The sequence below is a fragment of the Phalaenopsis equestris genome, unplaced genomic scaffold, assembly GCF_001263595.1.
Source record: "Phalaenopsis equestris unplaced genomic scaffold, ASM126359v1 Scaffold000054, whole genome shotgun sequence".
Taxonomy (NCBI): domain Eukaryota; kingdom Viridiplantae; phylum Streptophyta; class Magnoliopsida; order Asparagales; family Orchidaceae; genus Phalaenopsis; species Phalaenopsis equestris.
The window spans coordinates 2,091,807-2,112,259 of NW_018164496.1; the positions used below are offsets into that span (position 1 = coordinate 2,091,807).

The 20,453-nt window shown below is 33.6% G+C and overlaps 1 protein-coding gene and 1 non-coding gene across 2 annotated transcripts; one reads left to right on the forward strand and one right to left on the reverse strand.

Moving 5' to 3' along the window:
* Positions 1–2,730: 2,730 nt before the first annotated feature.
* Positions 2,731–19,883, forward strand: LOC110019293 (dehydrogenase/reductase SDR family member 12). Its single transcript, XM_020716913.1, has 10 exons — positions 2,731–2,840; positions 2,944–3,005; positions 3,139–3,258; positions 10,933–11,032; positions 11,524–11,604; positions 11,728–11,777; positions 12,621–12,771; positions 16,533–16,589; positions 19,065–19,186; positions 19,542–19,883. Exons 1-10 carry the CDS (start codon positions 2,826–2,828, stop codon positions 19,771–19,773), a joined length of 990 nt encoding a protein of 329 aa, XP_020572572.1. The 5' UTR covers positions 2,731–2,825; the 3' UTR covers positions 19,774–19,883.
* Positions 19,884–20,181: 298 nt separating this feature from the next.
* Positions 20,182–20,252, reverse strand: TRNAG-GCC. The gene has a single exon. It is a non-coding gene; the product is annotated as a tRNA-Gly (tRNA).
* Positions 20,253–20,453: the final 201 nt, after the last annotated feature.

Below are 20,453 nucleotides of genomic sequence, written 5' to 3' on the forward strand. Positions count from 1 at the left end.
ATTTATTCGTGTTGTTCGTGTTCGGCTCGCTAACTTAGCGAACGAGCCGAACACGAGTTGTTCGCGAACAACGAGCCATAGACCTAATTGTATTTGCTTTCAGGGAAATTTACATGTGTGGCACACAATTTTTATGTATTTACATCTCACACCTAAACTTTCATATTTACATACATAGCATTTGGTGCTTTGAAGCTATCGCAGAAAAAGCTACGTTCGATTTAAAAATAATGATGATAATGCTTTTTTATAATGAGATTAAAATTTTGAGTTTGTAAATATTAAATTTTGATGTGGGATATGTAAATATATAAGAAGAAAAATAGGAATAATAAATAAATAAATAAATAAAGTTTAAACGAGCTTAAATTAAACACATAAATTTTAGTTAAAAATTTTAGGATATTAATTTTTATGAAATATGTGCTCCTTATATAGAATATTGTTCAAAATATTAAAAAAATAGTTTTAAATTTAAAATAATTTTTTGTTAAATCAATAAAATTATATTAAAATATTAGTATTTTCTTATTTAAGTTATTTTAAAATAATTTAAATATTTGTTGTGTCTTTAGGTTCAAACATTGAACTGAAAACCTTTGTTTCTTCATGTTCGTTGTCTAGTTTGATTTTCACAATCTTGAATGCTACTTTTCATTTTATTTTATGCATCATTTATGTTTTATTAAACCCATTACTTGAAAAGATAAACTAATAAGCCGGCCTAAATAGAGCTTATTTTAGTTATCCCACCACAACATCTCTTTAAAGGCCCTAATTTTTCACCATAAACTGCAAATCACACCTCCATATCTTTAACCAATAATTCTTTTATATTTTCAACCACCAATTCGATTATCAGGACTCCAACCACCATTAGACGAGAAGCAATTAGGGTTGGCGATGAGATCGATGGTGTGCGAAAAAGAGCATGTATTTAATGAAAAATTATTCTATTAGGACAAAAGACGAAAAATTTACGTCTGGAGTCCAGTGGTCATAGGCCACGCCCCTCTAAAAAACTTACCAACCCGTGTATTAGTTCACTTGTCACGTGGCAAGTGCCCAGTGGACTCTAGACACAAATTTGTGTCTGGTATCATGATAGAATAAGCGCTCATATTTGATAGAACCCGTAAGGAAATGCATTAAAATGAAGGAATTGATGATAACAAGATGTGTGAAGGAGGAAAATAGTTTACATGATAGGGCTAGAATGTCTTAAGGAGAAAAGTTATTCGCAAATGATTTGACCAAATGAAGACCTCTATGGGATTGCAAATATTTATAAGAGTGACAAAATATAAAGAGATTCAATTCATGATTGAAGTAACTTTAAATTAGGTCTAAATGCAGGTTTGAATAAGGATAGAATAAAATGTTTTGCCCCTGCTTTAACGTTCGGCTAGGTTGAGTTGGTGCTGCCGGATGACCGAAGTTGATTAGCTTCGAGTCTGCAAAATTGACTCATTTAACTAAACTTTGTCTGTTAGTTGATTTAGTCTGATTATTGGCCCTTGATCTCTATATGAGTTGTTCCCATCAACATAATTAACTAGGTTATTGTGCAGATGGAGAATTAAAGTAACTTGATAGATAGCTTATTCTTTAATCGGATGACCGAAGTTGATTAGCTTCGAGTCTGCAGAATTGACTCATTTAACTAAACTTTGCCTGTTAGTTGATTTAGTCTGATTATCGACCCTTGATCTCTATATGAGTTGTTCCCATCGACATAATTAACTAGGTTATTGTGCAGATGGTGAATTAAAGTAACTTGATAGATAGCTTATTCTTTAATAAGAGAACCCTTTGAGATGATTGTGAAGCTCTATTGTATTACCAATTATTGGTCTCTGATGAGGAACCACAAGGACAACTGGTGATGCAAGGAGACGAATCTTTTCTTTGGGTCGGATCTGTCGAGATCTTGATAGATGCATTCAGTTGGACATTCAACTTGGGTGTTTACCTGTTTTGCTCTAGTCTGAGCGGCTTGAAGTCAGATTGTTCTTTTCATCATTCTTCTGGCTCGGTTAGCCTTCGTCTTTGGCTCAGATTACCATATCCAATTGGTTAAGTGAGACCTTTTGGTCAATTTTTAGTGAGTTCCCCTTTATTACACTTCATTCCATCGTGGCTGTTGAATCTTCTCAGGATTTTTGTTGACATATTCTTGATGTACAATAAAATAATTACTTTTTCTTAAAGAAAAAAAAATAAATGAATATACATGCGAATTACATAAATTGATTCAATAATTTTTAAGAAAATATTCAGAATCAACATAATTTAAAGCTCGATGGCACTAAAAAACAATATAAAATTAATTCAATATGTTGAAACAAATAATACCGAAAAAAACTCGAAAAAAAATTTGTGCACATCGTCTGTACGCGAGCTACGTACGGATGACGGATACGATACACTGACGAAAAAACGTCGCTGGTGCATCGCGTCCGTCCGCACACAGCTCACATACGCAAAATTTTCTCAAAATTCACATGCATGCCGCACAATTCCTATGATCTGCATATCAAGACGCCCAAACTTTCGTTTTTTACATTCATAACACTGATATCATAAATTTGTGTATGGTTTGTATAAAATAAATATATATTTTACCTTTTATAAATAAAAAAAATGATATATAATATATGATATATTAGACGCTTGCAAATATGTAAAGCTAGGTGTTGGATATGCAAATAAATAAGAATCGTGTCATGCATGCAAAATGCCCCAAATTTCCTCTCTCATCTCCAGTCAAGTAGCCATCAGACTGACGAGCAAAGCGGAAGGAAGCAATCGCGCTCACCGGAATCATGTTTCTTCAAAGGGTAAGCCATTGCTCAATCGGCCTTTCCCTTCTTATAAATCTTCAATCTCTAGGGCTTCTAAAAACTCTGTCATCTTATTACCCAAGAAATTCGAACCTTGCAGGCATGGAGGCAAGTTGCTTTCGGGGTATACGGATTCACCCAATTCACCAAATCTGGTTTTCAGTAATTTCTACTCTCTTTCCCCTTTCCCTCACTCAAATTATCGTAGATTGTAATAATTGAGGAGAAAATTTGTTCTTCGGAGAGATTAAATCTTATCAGAATACTGTGCTGATTCTGCAATATTTTGATTCAGAGAACATTCGAAGAAGTTCAAGGCGGAGGATATGGGGGTTCAAATGGAAGGGAAGAATTGTTTGGTGACAGGAGGAAATTCCGGCATTGGTTTTGCTACAGCTGAGGGTCTTGCTTCACGGTAATGATTTTATTTTTTTAAAATTTAATTTATTATTTTTGTCAGATGAGATGACATTTCAAATTCTATTTTCTGGAGTAATTGATTGAATTTTGTTTGCCGGTGAACTTTCTGAACTAATGAATTTAATAATGTTGTATGACCATATAATATAACATATTGTTATAATGCCACTTTAATCCTTGCGTTTATATTAATTTACAACAGTCAATTGTTTTTATTGAATTTTAACCTTAGATGAGTTAACTAACCCTAGATTTGTTATGAATTAGGCTAGACCTAATTCAAATATTGGAGAGAAAATAAAACAAAATAAAGAAAAAAATACAATCCAAATAAAAAAATTTAGGAAGGTTTACATGCATACCTCTCAATTTTTGATGTATTTACATATCTAACACCTACCCTTTAATTTTCACATTTATGTCATCTTATCTACACATCAAAATATGTATTTCACTTTTTAAAAGTTAAAATAGCGGTTTTTTTAATGTCATATGAAAAGAGTTGGGTGGTGTAAATGTAAAAAAATTAACGTTTAGCTGTTAGATATGTAAAACATAAGAATTGGGTGGTATGTATGTAAATGCCTGTAAATGTTTCAAAATTTTATATTGGTTTGCTGAATTGATGGCTAAAATGTGTTACGACTTCTATTAGACTTTTACGATAATAAACTCTTAGATATCAAATATAACGATAGAGTCCAAGGGAAGACAATAAATAATACCACAAAATTTTAAAATTTAGAAAAAATGATTTCTCATAATCAGTTTGGATTTATGCCGGGCAGGCCTACTATGGAAGTTATACATTTATTAAGAGGTTTGATGGAGAAGTGCAAAGAGAATAAGGAGGATCTACATATATTTTTTATTGATTTAGAAAAAGCTTACGATAGAGTTCCAAGAGAAGTCCTTTGGAGAGTTTTAGAGAATAAAGACATCGATATGATTTTTATTCAAGACATTAAAGATATGTATACTAGAGCTGTCATTTGTGTTCGAAAAAGAGGATTGACTAAGTATTTTTCTATTTCAGTTGGATTACATCAGGGATTGACTTTAAGCCCATATCTTTTTGCTTTAGTTATGGGTGCTTTTACTGGACATTTACATGAGGATGTACATTCAGGGGCGGAACCAACCTCTTTTTTTAGTGGAGTTAAACTGCCCCTCAAACCCAACATGAAAAGGGTCAGGGCAACAAAAGAGCAAAGTAATATTTCAGGAGAGACAAAACTTAAATTTCAGGAGGGGCAAATGACCAAATTTCCTTTCCATATGAGTTAAAAATCTAAACTTGAGAGGCAGTGGGGAAGTGCCCCTTGGACCCTACCTAGGTCCGTCCTTGTGTACCTTAGTGTATGCTTTTTGCTGATGATATCCTTCTTGTAAATAAAATTAGAGAAAGAGTCCAAGAAATACTTGAATTATGGAGGTCTAACTTCAGGTCTAAAGGCCTTCGTTTGAGAATATCTAAAAGTGAATACATGGAAAATAATTTTATTTGTAGTTGCTCTAGTGGCGGAGTTGTAACAATGGCGATCAAAATCATTAAAATATGTGAACGCTTTAGATATCTCGGGTCTATTGTTCAAAATGATGGCGATATAAATGGGGACGTTATTAGTAGAATTTGAGTTGGTTGGTTGAAGAGGAGGAATGCATCGGGTCTGTTCTGTGATAGAAAAGTACTGCTTAGGCTGAAAGAAAAATTTTATAAGATGGTGGTGAGACCTGCAATGCTCTATGGTGCAAAATATTGGCTTTTAAAGAGAAACATTAAACAAACTTTGGTGTTGTTGACATGAGAATGCTTAGGTGGATGAGCGGGATGACACTTAGAGATGAAAGGCGAAAGGAATATATACAAGATAGTGTTGGTGTAGCTCCAGTGACAAACAAGATTAGAGATAGTCATCTTAAATGGTTTGGTCAAATTAAACGTCGACCATCTGATGATCAGATTAGGAGAGTAGATGTTTTAGATTCGACTTATGTTAAGAAAGGCAGAGGTAGACCTAAAAAGATATTAGCATATTGTATAAAAAAATGATCTTAATTTATTAGAATTAAATGAAATTATGACACTCAATAGGATGCAATGGAGAAAAAGGATGGAGAAAAAAAGGATTCATGTAGCTGACCCTACTTAGTGGGATGAAGATTTGTCGTTGTTGTTGAGATTTTCAAAATAACTTTATGAAACAAATCAAAAGTATATCCATAAGTCATTTTTCTATGAGACCTTAATTACAAGCCATTACATAACGAGATTCATGCTAGTGGGATGATCAAATGGCTCATTTCCACCTTTTAGTCTCTAGCATGTATTTTAATTTTGCTTACTACATTAGAATGGATTCTGGGAGAGTTATTCTAGTAATTAAGGCAAATTTGAATGTTTTTAAAAAGGGGCATTTACATACATAGCACACTTCTTATGTATTTACATATATCACACCTAATTTTTCATATTTACACACAACACTTAAATCTTTAATATCAAATAAAAATAGTACTAGTACCACTTTTTAAAAATGAAATATACATTTTTATGCATAGGTTTAATTGAAATAATTGTTAAAAACCTACTTTGTACATTGATAAGATGGACTTAAATCGGGTATTACAATATTTTACAAAGAAATCCCTAGACTTCTTCAATATTCCCTTTTTACTAACAAGACCTTAAATAAGGTTCAATTCTTGAACCCCCACAAGATGGGCAAAAGATATTCACCAAGCCTATCTTGTCACATAACCTAGGAAAATCTAATGAACTAAGTCCTTTAGTGAGACAATCAACCACTTGCTCTCCTGTGTCTACTTGACTTAGCTCCAGTAGCTCGTTATTTAGCTTCTCCTTCATGAATAATCTATTAATCTCCACATGTTTGGTTTTATCATGTTGCACTGGGTTATTGTCAATGTTGATTGCTGACTTGTTTTCACACCACAACTTCATTTAAGTTCCTTGATCCACCTTGAGCTCTACAAACAAGGCTCTCAGCCACATCATCTCGGCTACTCCTAAGGTCATGGTCATGTACTCTGCCTCTGCTGTTGACCTCGCTACTACAAACTATTTCTTGCTATTCCAAGTGAACAATGCAGTATCCTAAGGTGGATCTTTGGTCATCTTCACAACTAGCCTAGTCAGCATCACAAAAGCCCTCAATGTCTACATGCCCATTTTTTCTTGAAGATCTAACCCCTTCACTGGTGCACTCTTCAGGTGCCTTAAAATATGTACACTGCATCCATATGTCCATTCATTGGATCATGCATACAGCGACTCACCAAGCTCATTGCAAAAGAGATGTCGGCTCAAGTGTGACACAAATAGATCAGACGACCCACCACTATCTAGTACCTCTCACAATCAATAGATTCTTCTGCCACTGCACTCAGTTTTACCTCTGGTCAATTAGAGATACTGTATGTTTGCACCATAACATGTATGTTTTTGTGAGGAGATCTAATATATACTTTCTCTGGGACAAGACCACTCCCTCAAATTTACAAGTCACTTCAATCCCGAGAAAGTATCTGAGTTATCAATGATTCTTCATCTCAAATTCATTGCCCAATTTTACCTTTAGTTGGACAAATTTTGTCTCATTATCACCGGTGACAATGATGTCATCAACATGTACAACAAATGTTGTGGTGTGACTTTCATGTTGTCAAAAGAATACCATATTATTTGCATTGTTCTGCTGATATCCAATGCCCACCATGTCCTTTTTAAACTTGTTAAACCAGACTTGAGAAGTCCACGGGCCTACACACTTTGCCAATTTTTTGGATTATACCAAATCCTGGTGGTATCGCCATATAAATCTTCTCCAGTAACTCACCATGAAGGAATGCATTATTTACATCAAGTTGGTGTAATTTTTATCCATCGTACACTTCTAGAGAAACTTGTGTTCTCACTGTGCTAATCTTTACTATTAGTGCAAATATTTCGTTATAGTGAATGTCATATGTCTAACTGTACCTTCTCGCCATTAATCGTGTTTTTTTCTGCTCCATCTTCCCTTATGGAGTTTGCTTCAATGTGAAGATCCACTAGCACCTAACACCTTTTTTTTCGCTGATAGTGGTATTATCTCCCATGTTAAATTCTTATCGAGAGCCCTAAGCTCTTCATGCATAATCATTTTTCATTTAGGATCCTTCTTAGCAATCCACCAACACTTGGGGATAGATACAATGTCCAAAGAAGCAATGAAAGCTTCCGGAATATGAAACAAAGTTATGTTCGCACCTAAAACGATCGAGAGAATGTCCCGCATTGCTGCGAGAGATCCTCCTTAAGGTTAGGAGGTTGGGAGAAGGAGGAATCATATGACCTGAGAGTTTTGAGTCGGAGGTGTTTGGTGTAAAGATTGTTACTAGTGCAAAGCTTTCATTATAGTGAATGTCATATGTCTTACTTTACCCTTTCACCATCAGTCGAGTTTTTTACTGCTCCACCTTCCCTTATGAAGTTTGTTTCACTGTGAAGATCCACTTGTACCTAATAACTTTTTTTTCCACTGATAGTGGTACCATCTCCCATGTTCGATTTTAATCGAGAGCCATAAGCTCCTCATGCATAGCCGCTTTTCATTTGGGATCCTTCTTAGCAAAGACAATTTCTACAGAAGCAATGAATGCATCCAGAATATGAAACAAGGTTATGTTCTCACCTACATGATCGAGAGGATGTCCCGCATTGCTGTCACTAATCCTCCTTAAGTTTGGGGGGTTAGGAGGAGGAGGAATCATATCACCTGAGTGTTATGAGTTGGAGGTGGTTGGTGTAGGTGTTTCAAGAGTAGAGGAATATCAGAACAAGGGACTAGTTGACAAAAGTGACACTGTAGACTCCATTCCCTCATTTTGCTTTTTTCTCCGTATATACACCCTTAGCTCATCTTTAGTCTGAATCCCACTACATCTGGGTTCGGTTGCTCAACTGATTCATCCCACATCACATGAAAAAACATCTCTCTCAAGTGTACCATTCTCTCATCATTGCTACTCACCCCTCTTGCCTTATATCTCCTGTATCTGACGAGTCACCAAAGGCTGAGTTCATCTCTTGGGTGTAGTATGGTTCAAATTTTTAAATGACACATCTATGCTCATAAACAATTTCTTATTTATTGGGCTCCAACATACATACTCTTTCTGGGTAGCAGAATAACCTACAAACACATATTTCACAGCTCTGTGATCCACTTCCCTACCGATGACTTATTATCCTTCACAAAACATATGCATCCAAACACATTCAACGAGAGGATCTTGCTATTATCTCCTTTTGACATCTGACAATGAGACTTCCAATTCAACACCCTTGAGGGTATCCCATTGATCAATTGAGCAGTTGTCAAAACTGCTTGCCCCTATAAGTGCTTTGAGACGTTCATTATGATTATTATGCTTTGAACTATCTCTAGAAGGTGTCTATTTTTCTTCTTCGCTACTCCATTCTGTCAGTATATATGCATATGTGGTTTGATGTATCTTTTGAGCTGATAAGTATTTCCCAAATGCTCTTTTAATATACTCTATCCCATTATCATATCCCAATGCCCTCACTGCTGCACCATCTTGAGTTTGAATTGTCTCGTTAAAGTATTTAAATCTAACGAACACATTACTCTTATTTTTCATGAAATATAATCAAGTACATAAGAAAGATGATAAATAAATATCACAAAATATTGATAATCATTCATAGAACTTGTAGAACAGGGTCCCTAAACATATATGTATCAAGTCAAAAATACCAGAACTTTTATTCGCATAACTCATATATGAGCTCTTAGTAAGCTTACCAAACTCACAAGCATCACGAACCGACTTTTGTTTATATGTCTTTTCTTGCGAAGAAGGATACAACCGACTAAATAAACTAAAATAAGAATGTCTAATGAGTCTGTGATGTAGCAGTAACACTTTCTTCAAACTCCAAGATTCTCCCGCTTAAGCACTCGCTACCATATATGTCAAAACTGAGTTCATCCCCTCCTTGTCCAAGTATTAGAGTCCACTATGCCACGTTTCAATCCTAGGTGTTCGACACGTCCCTTTCTTTTGGAAGAAATTCTTGAGAATATCAAAAGAAACAATACATTTTAGTTAGAGAATAATAACACTAATCGATAAAAGGTTTACTGGAAAATGAATATATAAAATATTGGACAAAGTCATATAATTGATACCCCTAATTGTACCCTTACCAACTATAAACTGTGCTATACCGTCATCAGTCTATATTTTATCTGGTATTGTAGGGAGAGTATAGAAAGAAAACTCTTTAGCAGTACCTGTCGCATGTCGAGATGCACCAGAATCTACAATTCACTCTGATGATTCTGTGGTAGAAATAGAGGCAAATGCATGTGTATTACGAGTACCTCTGTTAGATTGAGTATAAGTGGTAATGTTACCATTTGATGACGATCGTTGGAAGCACCTTCAGCTGCTGCTTTCTGTTTTTTTTCAACAACTTCAGACAGTCATGATTTTTATTCATAAAAACTACACTTGTCTCTCCCTTCTCTGCTACTATCAGATTCGCTTGGTATCCCCCTTTTCCCCTTTTTTGACCACTACGGCCAGGACCACGATCTCCACCTTGTCCACACCCTTCATCTTGTCTCTCTTCTTAGGCAGACTAGGACAAGTCTTGCTCAGATGTCCAACTTTACCACAGTTGTAGCACTTGTGAGTCTCTCTCTGGACTTCTATCATGAACTCTAGGCAACTAAAGTTGATCACTCACTCGGAAGTCCACTCGACTCAGTATAGCTTCATGTGACTCTCCTCCTGTATCATCACAACAATGACCTCATTCATTGAAGGGATAGTCGCCTGAGCTAGGAGGACAAATCTCCTCTGATCAAAGGTCGGGTTCAAATGGGTCATAACCTGTATAGTCCTCATCCGTGCAAAATTCTCTTCTTTCTTGCATTCCAGATCATCATACAGGCTTGAAGAGCAAGCTGAAACTGGCTTTCTTTGTAGCCCATCATCGATGATGCATCCTTACATAGTTGAAATCCTCGGCGGCCTCGATATCGTTGCCTGCCTCACGCAATTCTCAAAGTAGAGAAAAAACTCAGGATCTACATTCTTGCTGCGATCGACATCATGACCACTGTCACGATATGACAGCCCGTGCCACCATAGGAGTCAGCAAATGCAGCGGCGAATGTGTCCCACGGGCGAATGGAGGTCTTGTTGATTTTGGCGATGTTCTTGGGTTAAGGTTTTGCTCTGAGACTAAATTGAAATAGTTGTTGAAAATATACTTTGTACATTCAAAATATGGGCTTAAATAGGGTATTATAATATTTTGCAAATGAACCCCCCATACTTCATCAAATATTCTCTTTTTACCAATAGGATTCTAAATAAGTTTCAATTCTCAACAGGTTTAAAGCATCAAAATGCTGTGTTTGTAAACATGAAAGTTTAGGTGTGAAATAAGTAAATACATAAGAATTGTGTGCTAGCTATGTAAATTTTCCTAACATCAAATACTACAGCGGTATGGCAAACTATCATTACATTCATATATTTGGACTGTTCAACTAGTAATAATAACACAATATTCCCTTAAATATTTTGAATTTCTTCATTTGCTTCATCGCTATCTGATTTACAGTGGTGCTACTGTGTACATTGTCTGCCGGAACAAAGAGAAGGGAGAAGCTGCCCTCTCAAAGATTCAAGCAAACACTGGAAACAAAAATATACATCTAGAGGTGTTGTCATGAATTTGTTTTCTTGTTCTTGCATTTTAGTTTTTCTTTTTCTGCTAAAATAACAAACTTAAAAAAAAGGGAAGATAAACATACATGCCGCTCAATTCTTATGTATGTACATACGTGACATTGGAACTTTAATATTTACATGCATACCACCATACATGTGCATGAAAAGATGGATTTCACTCTTTTTTTTTTCAAGTTAAAATGGTGGTATTGATATCAATGATCTGTGTGGTATAAATGTAAAAAGAAAACTTTAAGAGTTAGATATGTAAACGGCCCCCAAAAAAAAGAGAGAGAAAGAAGCCTTCAGAAAAAAATGGGTCAGGGTATATTGACTAGAATTCTGCGAGGATGGGTCTTAAAGTCGTTGAATTTGCTTTAAGATGAGTGTAAGATATATTTTGATCTATCACTCATGACCTGAACCAAATATTTTCTATAACCTTTCTTTAGTTATCTAAAAAACCGATTTTTTATTGCAGATCTGTGATCTTTCTTCTATCAGAGAAATAAAATCTTTTGCATCCAGATTTTCTTCCGAGAACAAACCAATTCATGTTTTAGTAAGTTTTACTGATTAATTATATTTTCACCCAGCAATTCCTTAGGATTGCTTCCTGGTTCTATTATATTTTTCCTGATTCGTAAATAAATAGATTAATTAATTGGAAAATTTTGGATGTTAGGTTAATAATGCTGGACTACTTGAGAACAACAGAGTGACCACAGCAGAAGGGTGAGTTACATATCAAAATGTGTCGCAAGCTTTGTTGTATTGTAAGAGCAACATAGGGAAAAGTGTCAAAATGGTCCGACTTTTTGTAGGGATTCGTTTTAGTCCCAGAGTCTATAAAAGTGCCTAGACTATTTTAGTGTGGGCTAAAATAGTCCTCCATGGAGACGGTTTCAATTTATATTAAAAGATTTTAGGGACTAATTTGATGCTTTTATAAACTCTTGGGCTAAAGTGCTCCCTTATAAATAGTCAGGAGTCTATTTTGACACGTTACTCGACCAACATAAGAATGTTATCAGATTACTCAAATGCTCTATATTGGGGAATTTACAAACATACCACTTAATTCTTATGTATTTACATATCTAACGCATAAACTCTACTTTTTCCATTTATACCGTTTAAATCTTTCATATCACATTAAAAATACCATCATTTTAACTTTTAAAAGTGAAATACACCTCTTCATTCATTGATAAGGTGGCATATATGGCAAAATTGAAGTTTAGGTGTTAGATATGTAAATCCTTAGGAATTGAGTTGTATGTATGTATATCTTTCTATATTTTAGGGAAACTTACATACATACCAAAACAGTTCTTATGCATTTACATATCTGAAACCCAATATCTGATATTTACACTTATAGCACCTTGGTGTCATAAAAATGTGTGTCAAAAGGTGTATTTCACTTTTAAAAAGATAGTACTGGTGATATTTTTTATGTGATGTTAAAATTTGAGTGGTATACATGTAAATATAAATGTTTGTGTTAGATATGTAAATGCATAAGAATTGTGTGCTTTGTATGTAAATGCCCGTACTTTTATTTTGTTTTAACAGATTGGAGCTAAATTTTGCGGTTAATGTAGCGGGAACTTTCGCTATGACTGAATTAATGATGCCGTTGCTGGAGAAAGCTGCGCCTGATGCTCGAGTTATTACAGTTTCTTCTGGTGGAATGTACATAACTCCTCTGTCTAAGGATCTACAGGTGCTTTCAGATGTAGTGATCAATTTTTTTTTTTTTTTTGGCACAAATAGACTGATTAAAAAAATAATTTTGATGAGTATTTATGTTTCATGCATAAAACACTCTTATAACAAGTGCAAAAAAGTAGCATGCTGCCATCTTTTTCATGGAAGATTTCTATACATACCACATGATTCCTACGTATTTGCATATCTAACTCCAAAATTTCCATTTTTACATGTGTCACCTCACCACTGCATGGAAATATGTATTTCACTTTTTAAAAATTAAAATAGTGGTGCTTTTGATGTGATATAAAAGATTTAGGTGTTAGACGATACATAGAAATTTGATAGTATGTATGTAAATTCCCCTATTACGCCTGCCCCTGGACCGATCGAAATCCAAAACATCAACTTGCCTGGCCGATCCTGTTTGAGTGAAGAAGCAAAGGGGCGGCACTGTGCGGCGGCAGAAAAACTGTGCGGCGGCAGAAAAAGGCAGGGAGCATGTGGGGACCATAAGAGGCTTAATTACATACTAAAGGAGGAGGGATTAAAAGAAGTTTGGAGGGAAAGTGGGAAAGGAAGGTTTTAAATGCGATGGGAGAATTTTATTTAAGGGAGAAACATAGGGTTTGTTTTTTTTATGCATGTTTTTGTTTGACTGTTGTTTTCTTTCTCTAGGTGTGGGAGCATATTTTGAAAGACTATTTTGTAAAAATTAATAGAATTTGAGATAAAGTTATAGTCCTAAATATTCTTGTTGATACTATAATTTTTAATATTATAAGTGCTTATGTTCCTCAAGTAGATTTAGATATAGACTCCAAAGAAAAATTTTGGAATGATCTAGAAGAATTAATACAAATGATATCTTTTGAAGAAAAAAAATTTATTGGAGGAGATTTAAATGGACATGTCCATAGTGTAGTAGATGATTTTAGAAATATTCATGGTAACTACGGTTTTGGAGTGATTAATGAAGAAGGTAGTCATATTAGATTTTTTAAGCTTATGATTTTGTTATTGCTAATAATTTATTTAAGAAAAGAGATTAACATATTATTATTTAAAAGTATAGATCTAATAAAACACAAATTAATTATTTTTTTTATAGAAGAAGAGATCATCGAATGTAAAAATTGTAAGGTCATTCCTAGTGAGAATTTAAATACTCAACATCGATTATTAGTTCTGAATTGTAAGATGAAGAGTTATAAAATAAAAAAATTTAAGAATCATTGTCACAGAATTAGATGGGGACACCTAAAAGACAAATATAAAATTATTTTTATGAGTAGATTTCAAAATTTCAAGGTTTGGGATGTTTGCGAAAAACCAAATTTTATGTGAGATAAAACAATAAACACTATCAATCAAGTGACAAAAGATGTACTTGAAGAATCAAAAGAAAAATTTTTTATAAATAAAAATAGTTGGTGGTGAAAAAAAAATGTGCAAGAAAAGATAAAACATAAGAAATTATGTTATAAAAGTTGGTTTAAATGTAAAAGCTTAGAGAACTTGGAAAAATATAAAATTTCACTTTTAGTAATTTTTATGATAGATTAGATACTAAAGAGGGTGAAAAATATATGTTCTAAACAAAAAGAAAAGAAAAAAATATTTGACTCAAGTAAAATATATTAAAGTTGAAAATCAAAATGATATTCAAAATTGTTGGGTGAGTTATTTTAATAAACTTTTCAATAAAGTTTCTGAAAATACAATTAACTTTAAATAGGTGGGTGAGTTATTTTGATAAATTTTTCAATGAAGTTTTTGAAAATAAGATCGACTTTAATGATCTTAATATCGTTAATAATAATAGTAAAAAAGAAGTTAAGAAGATTTTAAAGAAAACTAATGGTGGAAAGTCTATAAGACCTGATGACATCTCAATTGAAGTTTGAAAATATTTAGAAGATATAGGAGCTTCTTGGCTTACGATACTCTTTAATATTATTTTAAAAATTAAAAAAAATGTCGGAGGAGTGGAGGAAGAGTATTTTGGTCCCATTTTTTATACAAAAGAGGATGCACAAGAGTGTGCAAATTATATAGGAGTTAATTTGATGTCTCATACTTTAAAATTATAAGAGAGGGTAATTGAATATAGTTTAAGACGATAGGTTAAGACATATTACAATAGGTTAAGACGTATTACAAAGATTTCTCATAATCAGTTTGGATTCATGTCGGCAGGTCTACTATGGAAGCTATACATTTTTTGAGAGGTTTGATGGAGAAGTACAAAGAGAATAAGGAGAGTCTACGTATGATTTTTTTTTTATTTAGAAAAGGCCTACGATAGGGTTCCAAGAGATATCCTTTGGAGAGTTCTAGAGAGGAAAGGTGTTGATATGACTTATATTCAAGTCATTAAAGATATGTATACTAGAGTTGTTACTTGTGTTCAAATAGGAGGAGGATTGACCAATTATTTTTCTATTTCAGTCTGATTACATATGGGATCAACTTTAAGCCCATATTTTTACTGGACATTTACAGGAGGATGTACCTTGGTGTATCCTTTTCTCTGATGATATCCTTCTTGTGGATAAAACCAGAGAAAGAGCTTATGAAAAACTTGAATTATGGAGGTCTACATTGGAGCTTAAAGGCTTTCGCTTGAGTAGAAATAAAACTTAATACATGCTATAATTTTAGTAGTAGTAGCTCTAGTGGCAGAGTTGTAACTATGGGTGATCAAATCATTAAAAGGTGTGAACTCTTTAAATATCTCAGGTCTATTGTTCAAAGTGATGGTGATATAGATGGGGATGTTATTAGTAGAATTCAAGTTGGTTGGTTGTAGTAGAGGAATGCTTCAGGCCTATTGAAAGTACCTCTTAGACTGATTGGAAAATTTTATAAGATGGTGGTGAGACCTGCAATGCTCTATAGCACAGAATGTTGGCCTTTAAAAGAGAAGCATAAAAATAAGTTAAGTTTTGCCGAGATGAGATTGCTTAGGTGGATGAGTGGCTTTACACTTAAAAAAAAATATAAAATGAATATATCCGTGATAGGGTTGGTGTTGCTTCTGTGGCGGATTAAGTTAGAGGGTGTCATCTTAGATGGTTTGGTCATGATAAACGTCAACTGCTTCTGTGGCGGATTAAGTTAGAGGGAGTCATCTTAGATGGTTTGGTCATGATAAACGTCAACCATCTGAAGATATGGTTAGGAAAGTAGATGTTTTAGATTCGACTTATGTTAAGAAGGCAGAGACATACCTAGAAAAACTTGAGCATATTGTATAAAAAACGATTTTAATGTATTAGAATTAAATGAGAAAAAGGATTCATGTAGCCTACCCCACTTAGTGGGCTAAAGGCTTGTTGTTGTTGTTGTTGTATTTTAAAATTTAAAATATGAAATACACTTTTTTTTACATAAGTAAGGTGGCATATATATAAAAATCAAAGTTTAGCTGTTAGATATGTAAATATATTGGAATTGAGTGAGTGGTATGTATGTAAATATTCCGAATAACTAAAGGAGCATGGTTAGATTGTCACCTTCCTCTTTGGTGCTTTCTTTTTCCTTTCTCAGTGTTAGGGTGAGTTTCTTAGCATAATCTTAAGCGACTTAGTTTTCATGTCATTTAAAAGATAAATTTTACAATTTTTTTTTTCATTTCAGTCATAAAAAAATACCTCAGTTTCTTCTTTCACTGAATACATTTCTATGATAATTAACATGCATATTATTTCAAAGAAGATTTAGATTTTAAACTTATTATTTGAAATACTTGGCATTGTTCGTTTGTTGCAGTATAGTGAGCCAAATTTTGATGGAGTAACGCAATATGCTCGGAACAAGAGAATTCAGGTTTGAAATAAAACTTAAATGTCTATTTGAGATGCATTAGTTTGCTTAATGTAATGAAGAAAATCTTCTTTTTTTTGGGCTTGTTTGATGATGATCATAATAATCAGGCATCTACATACATACCCCTCAGTGCCTACATATTTACATATATAAAACCTAAACTTACTTTTTTTTACATTTATGTTATCCAATTTTTCTATATCACATAAACAGTTCCATCATTTTAACTTCTAAAAAGTAAAATACACATTTTCATGCATAGATAATGTGGCGTATATCTAAAATTGAATTTTAGGCTTTAGATATGTCAACACATAGGAATCGCATGGTATGACTGTAAATCTTGTAATAAGATAACACATTTGCACTCTCGATAGAAGATGCTTCTGGTTTGTCTTACAGTTTAACACACTATCAGAGCCCAGTAAAAACCCTCTGTCTCTATCTGCAATAAATAACTACCTTTTAGCTCCAAAACTTAGAAAAACAAGCCATTCCTATCGTCGGTTTACAGAATCATATATGAGATTTTTTTCTAGTATCTCCTATCGTTGGATTCTTCTGAGGTAATTGGATCGTTTTCTTTGTTCTGTAATCTCCACACCCCTTTCACTGACTACAGAAAAACTTAAGAGGTGAGAACTTATGATGTAGATAAACAATCTGTCTCAAAACCTGAATTAAAGTGAGAACTATTATCACAGTACATTCTCGAATCCAGTCGAAAGATATGCAATGGATTTATTGTATTCAATCCTATTTAGAACTGAAGTAAATTTAACTCCACGGACTTGTTTGAGAATGATAGTGAGTTAAATCCACCTAATCATCTCAACAAAATACAAGTCCATCCTTAGTCTTATGCAGTTACATATCTCGCACCTAAATTTTCAGATTTACATATGTAATACTCTGTTGCTTTAAACCTATGCATGAACAATGTGTATTCATTTTTAAAAAATGATAATAATATTATTTTTGATGTGATATTAAAGATTTGATTGTTATGTGTGTAAATATTAAAGTTTAGTTATGAGATACGTAAATATATAAGAATTAAGAATTGTGTGTTATGTATGTAAATGCCGCTTATTATGAATATTTAACTGGACGGTAGAGGATGTGTCGTGTACCTCGGTCTGTTGGTTGATAAGACCCCTCAGGTTGAGGATTTGAGTCCCCTCTGACACAGTTAGCCTTAAGGAGGAGGGTTTGAGTCCCCTCTGACACAGTTAGCCTTAAGGAGGTGTTACTCGAATTGTTAGGCACATTAGAGGTGGCTGGAGCCTCGTATAATAGCCTCTGGTCATTCCTTAAAAAAAAATAATAAAAAAAAAATAAAAAAAAATTGTGCAGTAGAGGATGATCGGTCCTGTAAGTTTTCCTTAAACTGATTTTTTTTTCCTCACATTTTGTTCTTGGTCTGGTTTAAAGGAATTGAAAGAGAGTCATTGGTTGAGTGGAAATTGAGCGAAAAATATTTCGGGATAATTACATACACACCATCCAAAACATTGATATTTATAATTTATGCATCTTGGTGATTTTTTTTAAGTACTGAACCGATGTATTTACGTGTGCCATGAGCAAATTTATGATCTCTTCATTAGCTTCAAAATTGTAGTGAATACAAATGCTGTTATTGGAAGATCACCACCTTAGTGAAAAAATATTTCTTTCATCCATTAGTTTATGAAAACTTCTCCATTAATGTCTTCTCTTATCTTCACTTAGTTTATAAGGGGACATCTAAAGGAGTAAATGCATTCACTTAGGACTTGTTTTGAATCACTTTTATTTTTATCTATTTTTTAATTTTGCTTTTATTAGAAAAATAGGTTTTTTTTGGTGCATTTTTTATATGTTTTCATTTTTTGTTTTAAAAAAGAAATAACTTTGTTTTTACAAATATTTGTCTAAAAACAACTCGTCATTTTACAATTGACCAAGCATGTTACACTTATAAGTAAATAGATGAATAAAACAAAAACAAAAACTAAAAGTGATCCCTTATAGCCTCTTACTGTTACTGTAGCTGGGCATTTACATGCATGCCTGCTAATTCCTATCTATATACATATCTAACAACTAACTTATACTGCTTTTATTTATACCAGCCAAAAAATTTCCCTGTCATGTCAAAAATATCATCGGTTTAACTTTTAAATTTCATGCATAGATAATTGAAACTTAAATGTTAGATATGTAAAGACATAGGAATTGAGTGGCATGTATGTAAATCTTCCTACTATTTATTCTTTTTTAATTAATTGATATGCATTTAGTTGACTTTGTTTGATTTATGTAAGAATCATTATCATATAACATATCATAATCAAATCATACATCTTATTTTATATTTTTGTTGATTCAACGATTAAACAATCATTCAAACTTATTCCGTATGGGGACTAATTTCACAATATAGACAACTTAACCAACTCGCACAAATTTACCCTCCTCTTCTTCTTCCAGGTTGCATTAACAGAAAAATGGTCTCAAATTTACGGCGAAAAAGAGATCGGTTTCTATACGATGCACCCAGGTTGGGCTCAAACACCCGGTGTGGCTAAAAGTCTGCCCACCTTCTCCGAAAAGTATGCTTCTCTTCTTCTATAAACAAACTCCAAGATAAAAGTGTCAAAATAGTCCCCTCATTTTTTGCCAGGTTCATTTTAGTCCCGCAACTTACATGATTTCCAATTTAGTCCCCAAACTTTTCTAATATAGACTTAAATAGGCGATGAAGGGGCGTTCCTATTCATCAAATTCCCTTTAAAAGCCACATCCGTCGAATGGCGGAGGCCAGTTGCGGCAAAACTTGCCGCTTTTGAAGACGCTCCTTTACCAAATGAAAATGTGGGACTACTTAAATTGACACTTTTATAAAATCCGGGACTAAAATGAAGAAACTCCCTTTCTCTCCTTCAACTGAAAGAAACTCTTCTGCAGGTTAGCTGGGAAGCTTAGAACAAGTGAGGAGGGAGCAGACACAGTTGTCTGGTTGGCATTGCAGCCCAAAGAGAAATTGGTTTCAGGAGCTTTCTATTTCGACCGAGCCGAAGCACCGAAGCATCTCGCACTCGCAGGGACGGCGAATTCCCATTCGTTCATCGACGCCATTGCCGACGAGCTTAGAGTTATTTGCAGCCTGCCTTTATCAGCTGAAGTTTCTGTCAAATGATAAAAATTGCAAGCTTTTTGCTACTTTGCTTGTTGCATTATGGAGATTTTCATGCATGTTGTAGCGTGGAAGTTGGATTTGTTGTGTGCTAACATGTTGGAGAAATAATTTAGTTTTTAATTAATATGTCAGTTTTTTTAATTTTAATCAAATGATTAGAAATGTAAAATTTAGATTAAAAAATAATTAAAGTTTAATCTTTCAAATTTTTGATCGAAAAATATGTTTAAAATGTGGATTAATGAATTATTTTAAATTAAATATTACATGTTAAATCGCCTGCAAAAATATTAGCCCATGAATGATTTTGACCTAAGATAAGCCTCTTTTTTATTATCTGTCTATAATAATTTAAAAATGTAAATTAAGCATTTATTTCATAAATGAAAAAAAGGTCCATTTATTAAATGCACCAGCCGGGAATCGAACCCGGGTCTGTACCGTGGCAGGGTACTATTCTACCACTAGACCACTGGTGCCTATTGATTATATATTTTTGGTAAATGACAATAAATATTATTATAAAAGCACATTCTAATAAAAATTGTAAATTTGGTTTTAGTTATTCTAAATATTTAAATCCTAAAATTAATTTGGTATGATAAATGTTAAATGCAATTAAATTATGTGAATAATTTGATAATTCATGTAAAAAATTTAAATATTATATTAAGCATCTA

Coding starts and splice junctions, on each gene's coding strand:
- LOC110019293 (XM_020716913.1), top strand. Junction 3,006..3,138: donor TTCACCAAATCTGGTTTTCA/GTAATTTCTACT, acceptor ATTTTGATTCAG/AGAACATTCGAAGAAGTTCA. Junction 3,259..10,932: donor GCTGAGGGTCTTGCTTCACG/GTAATGATTTTA, acceptor TCTGATTTACAG/TGGTGCTACTGTGTACATTG.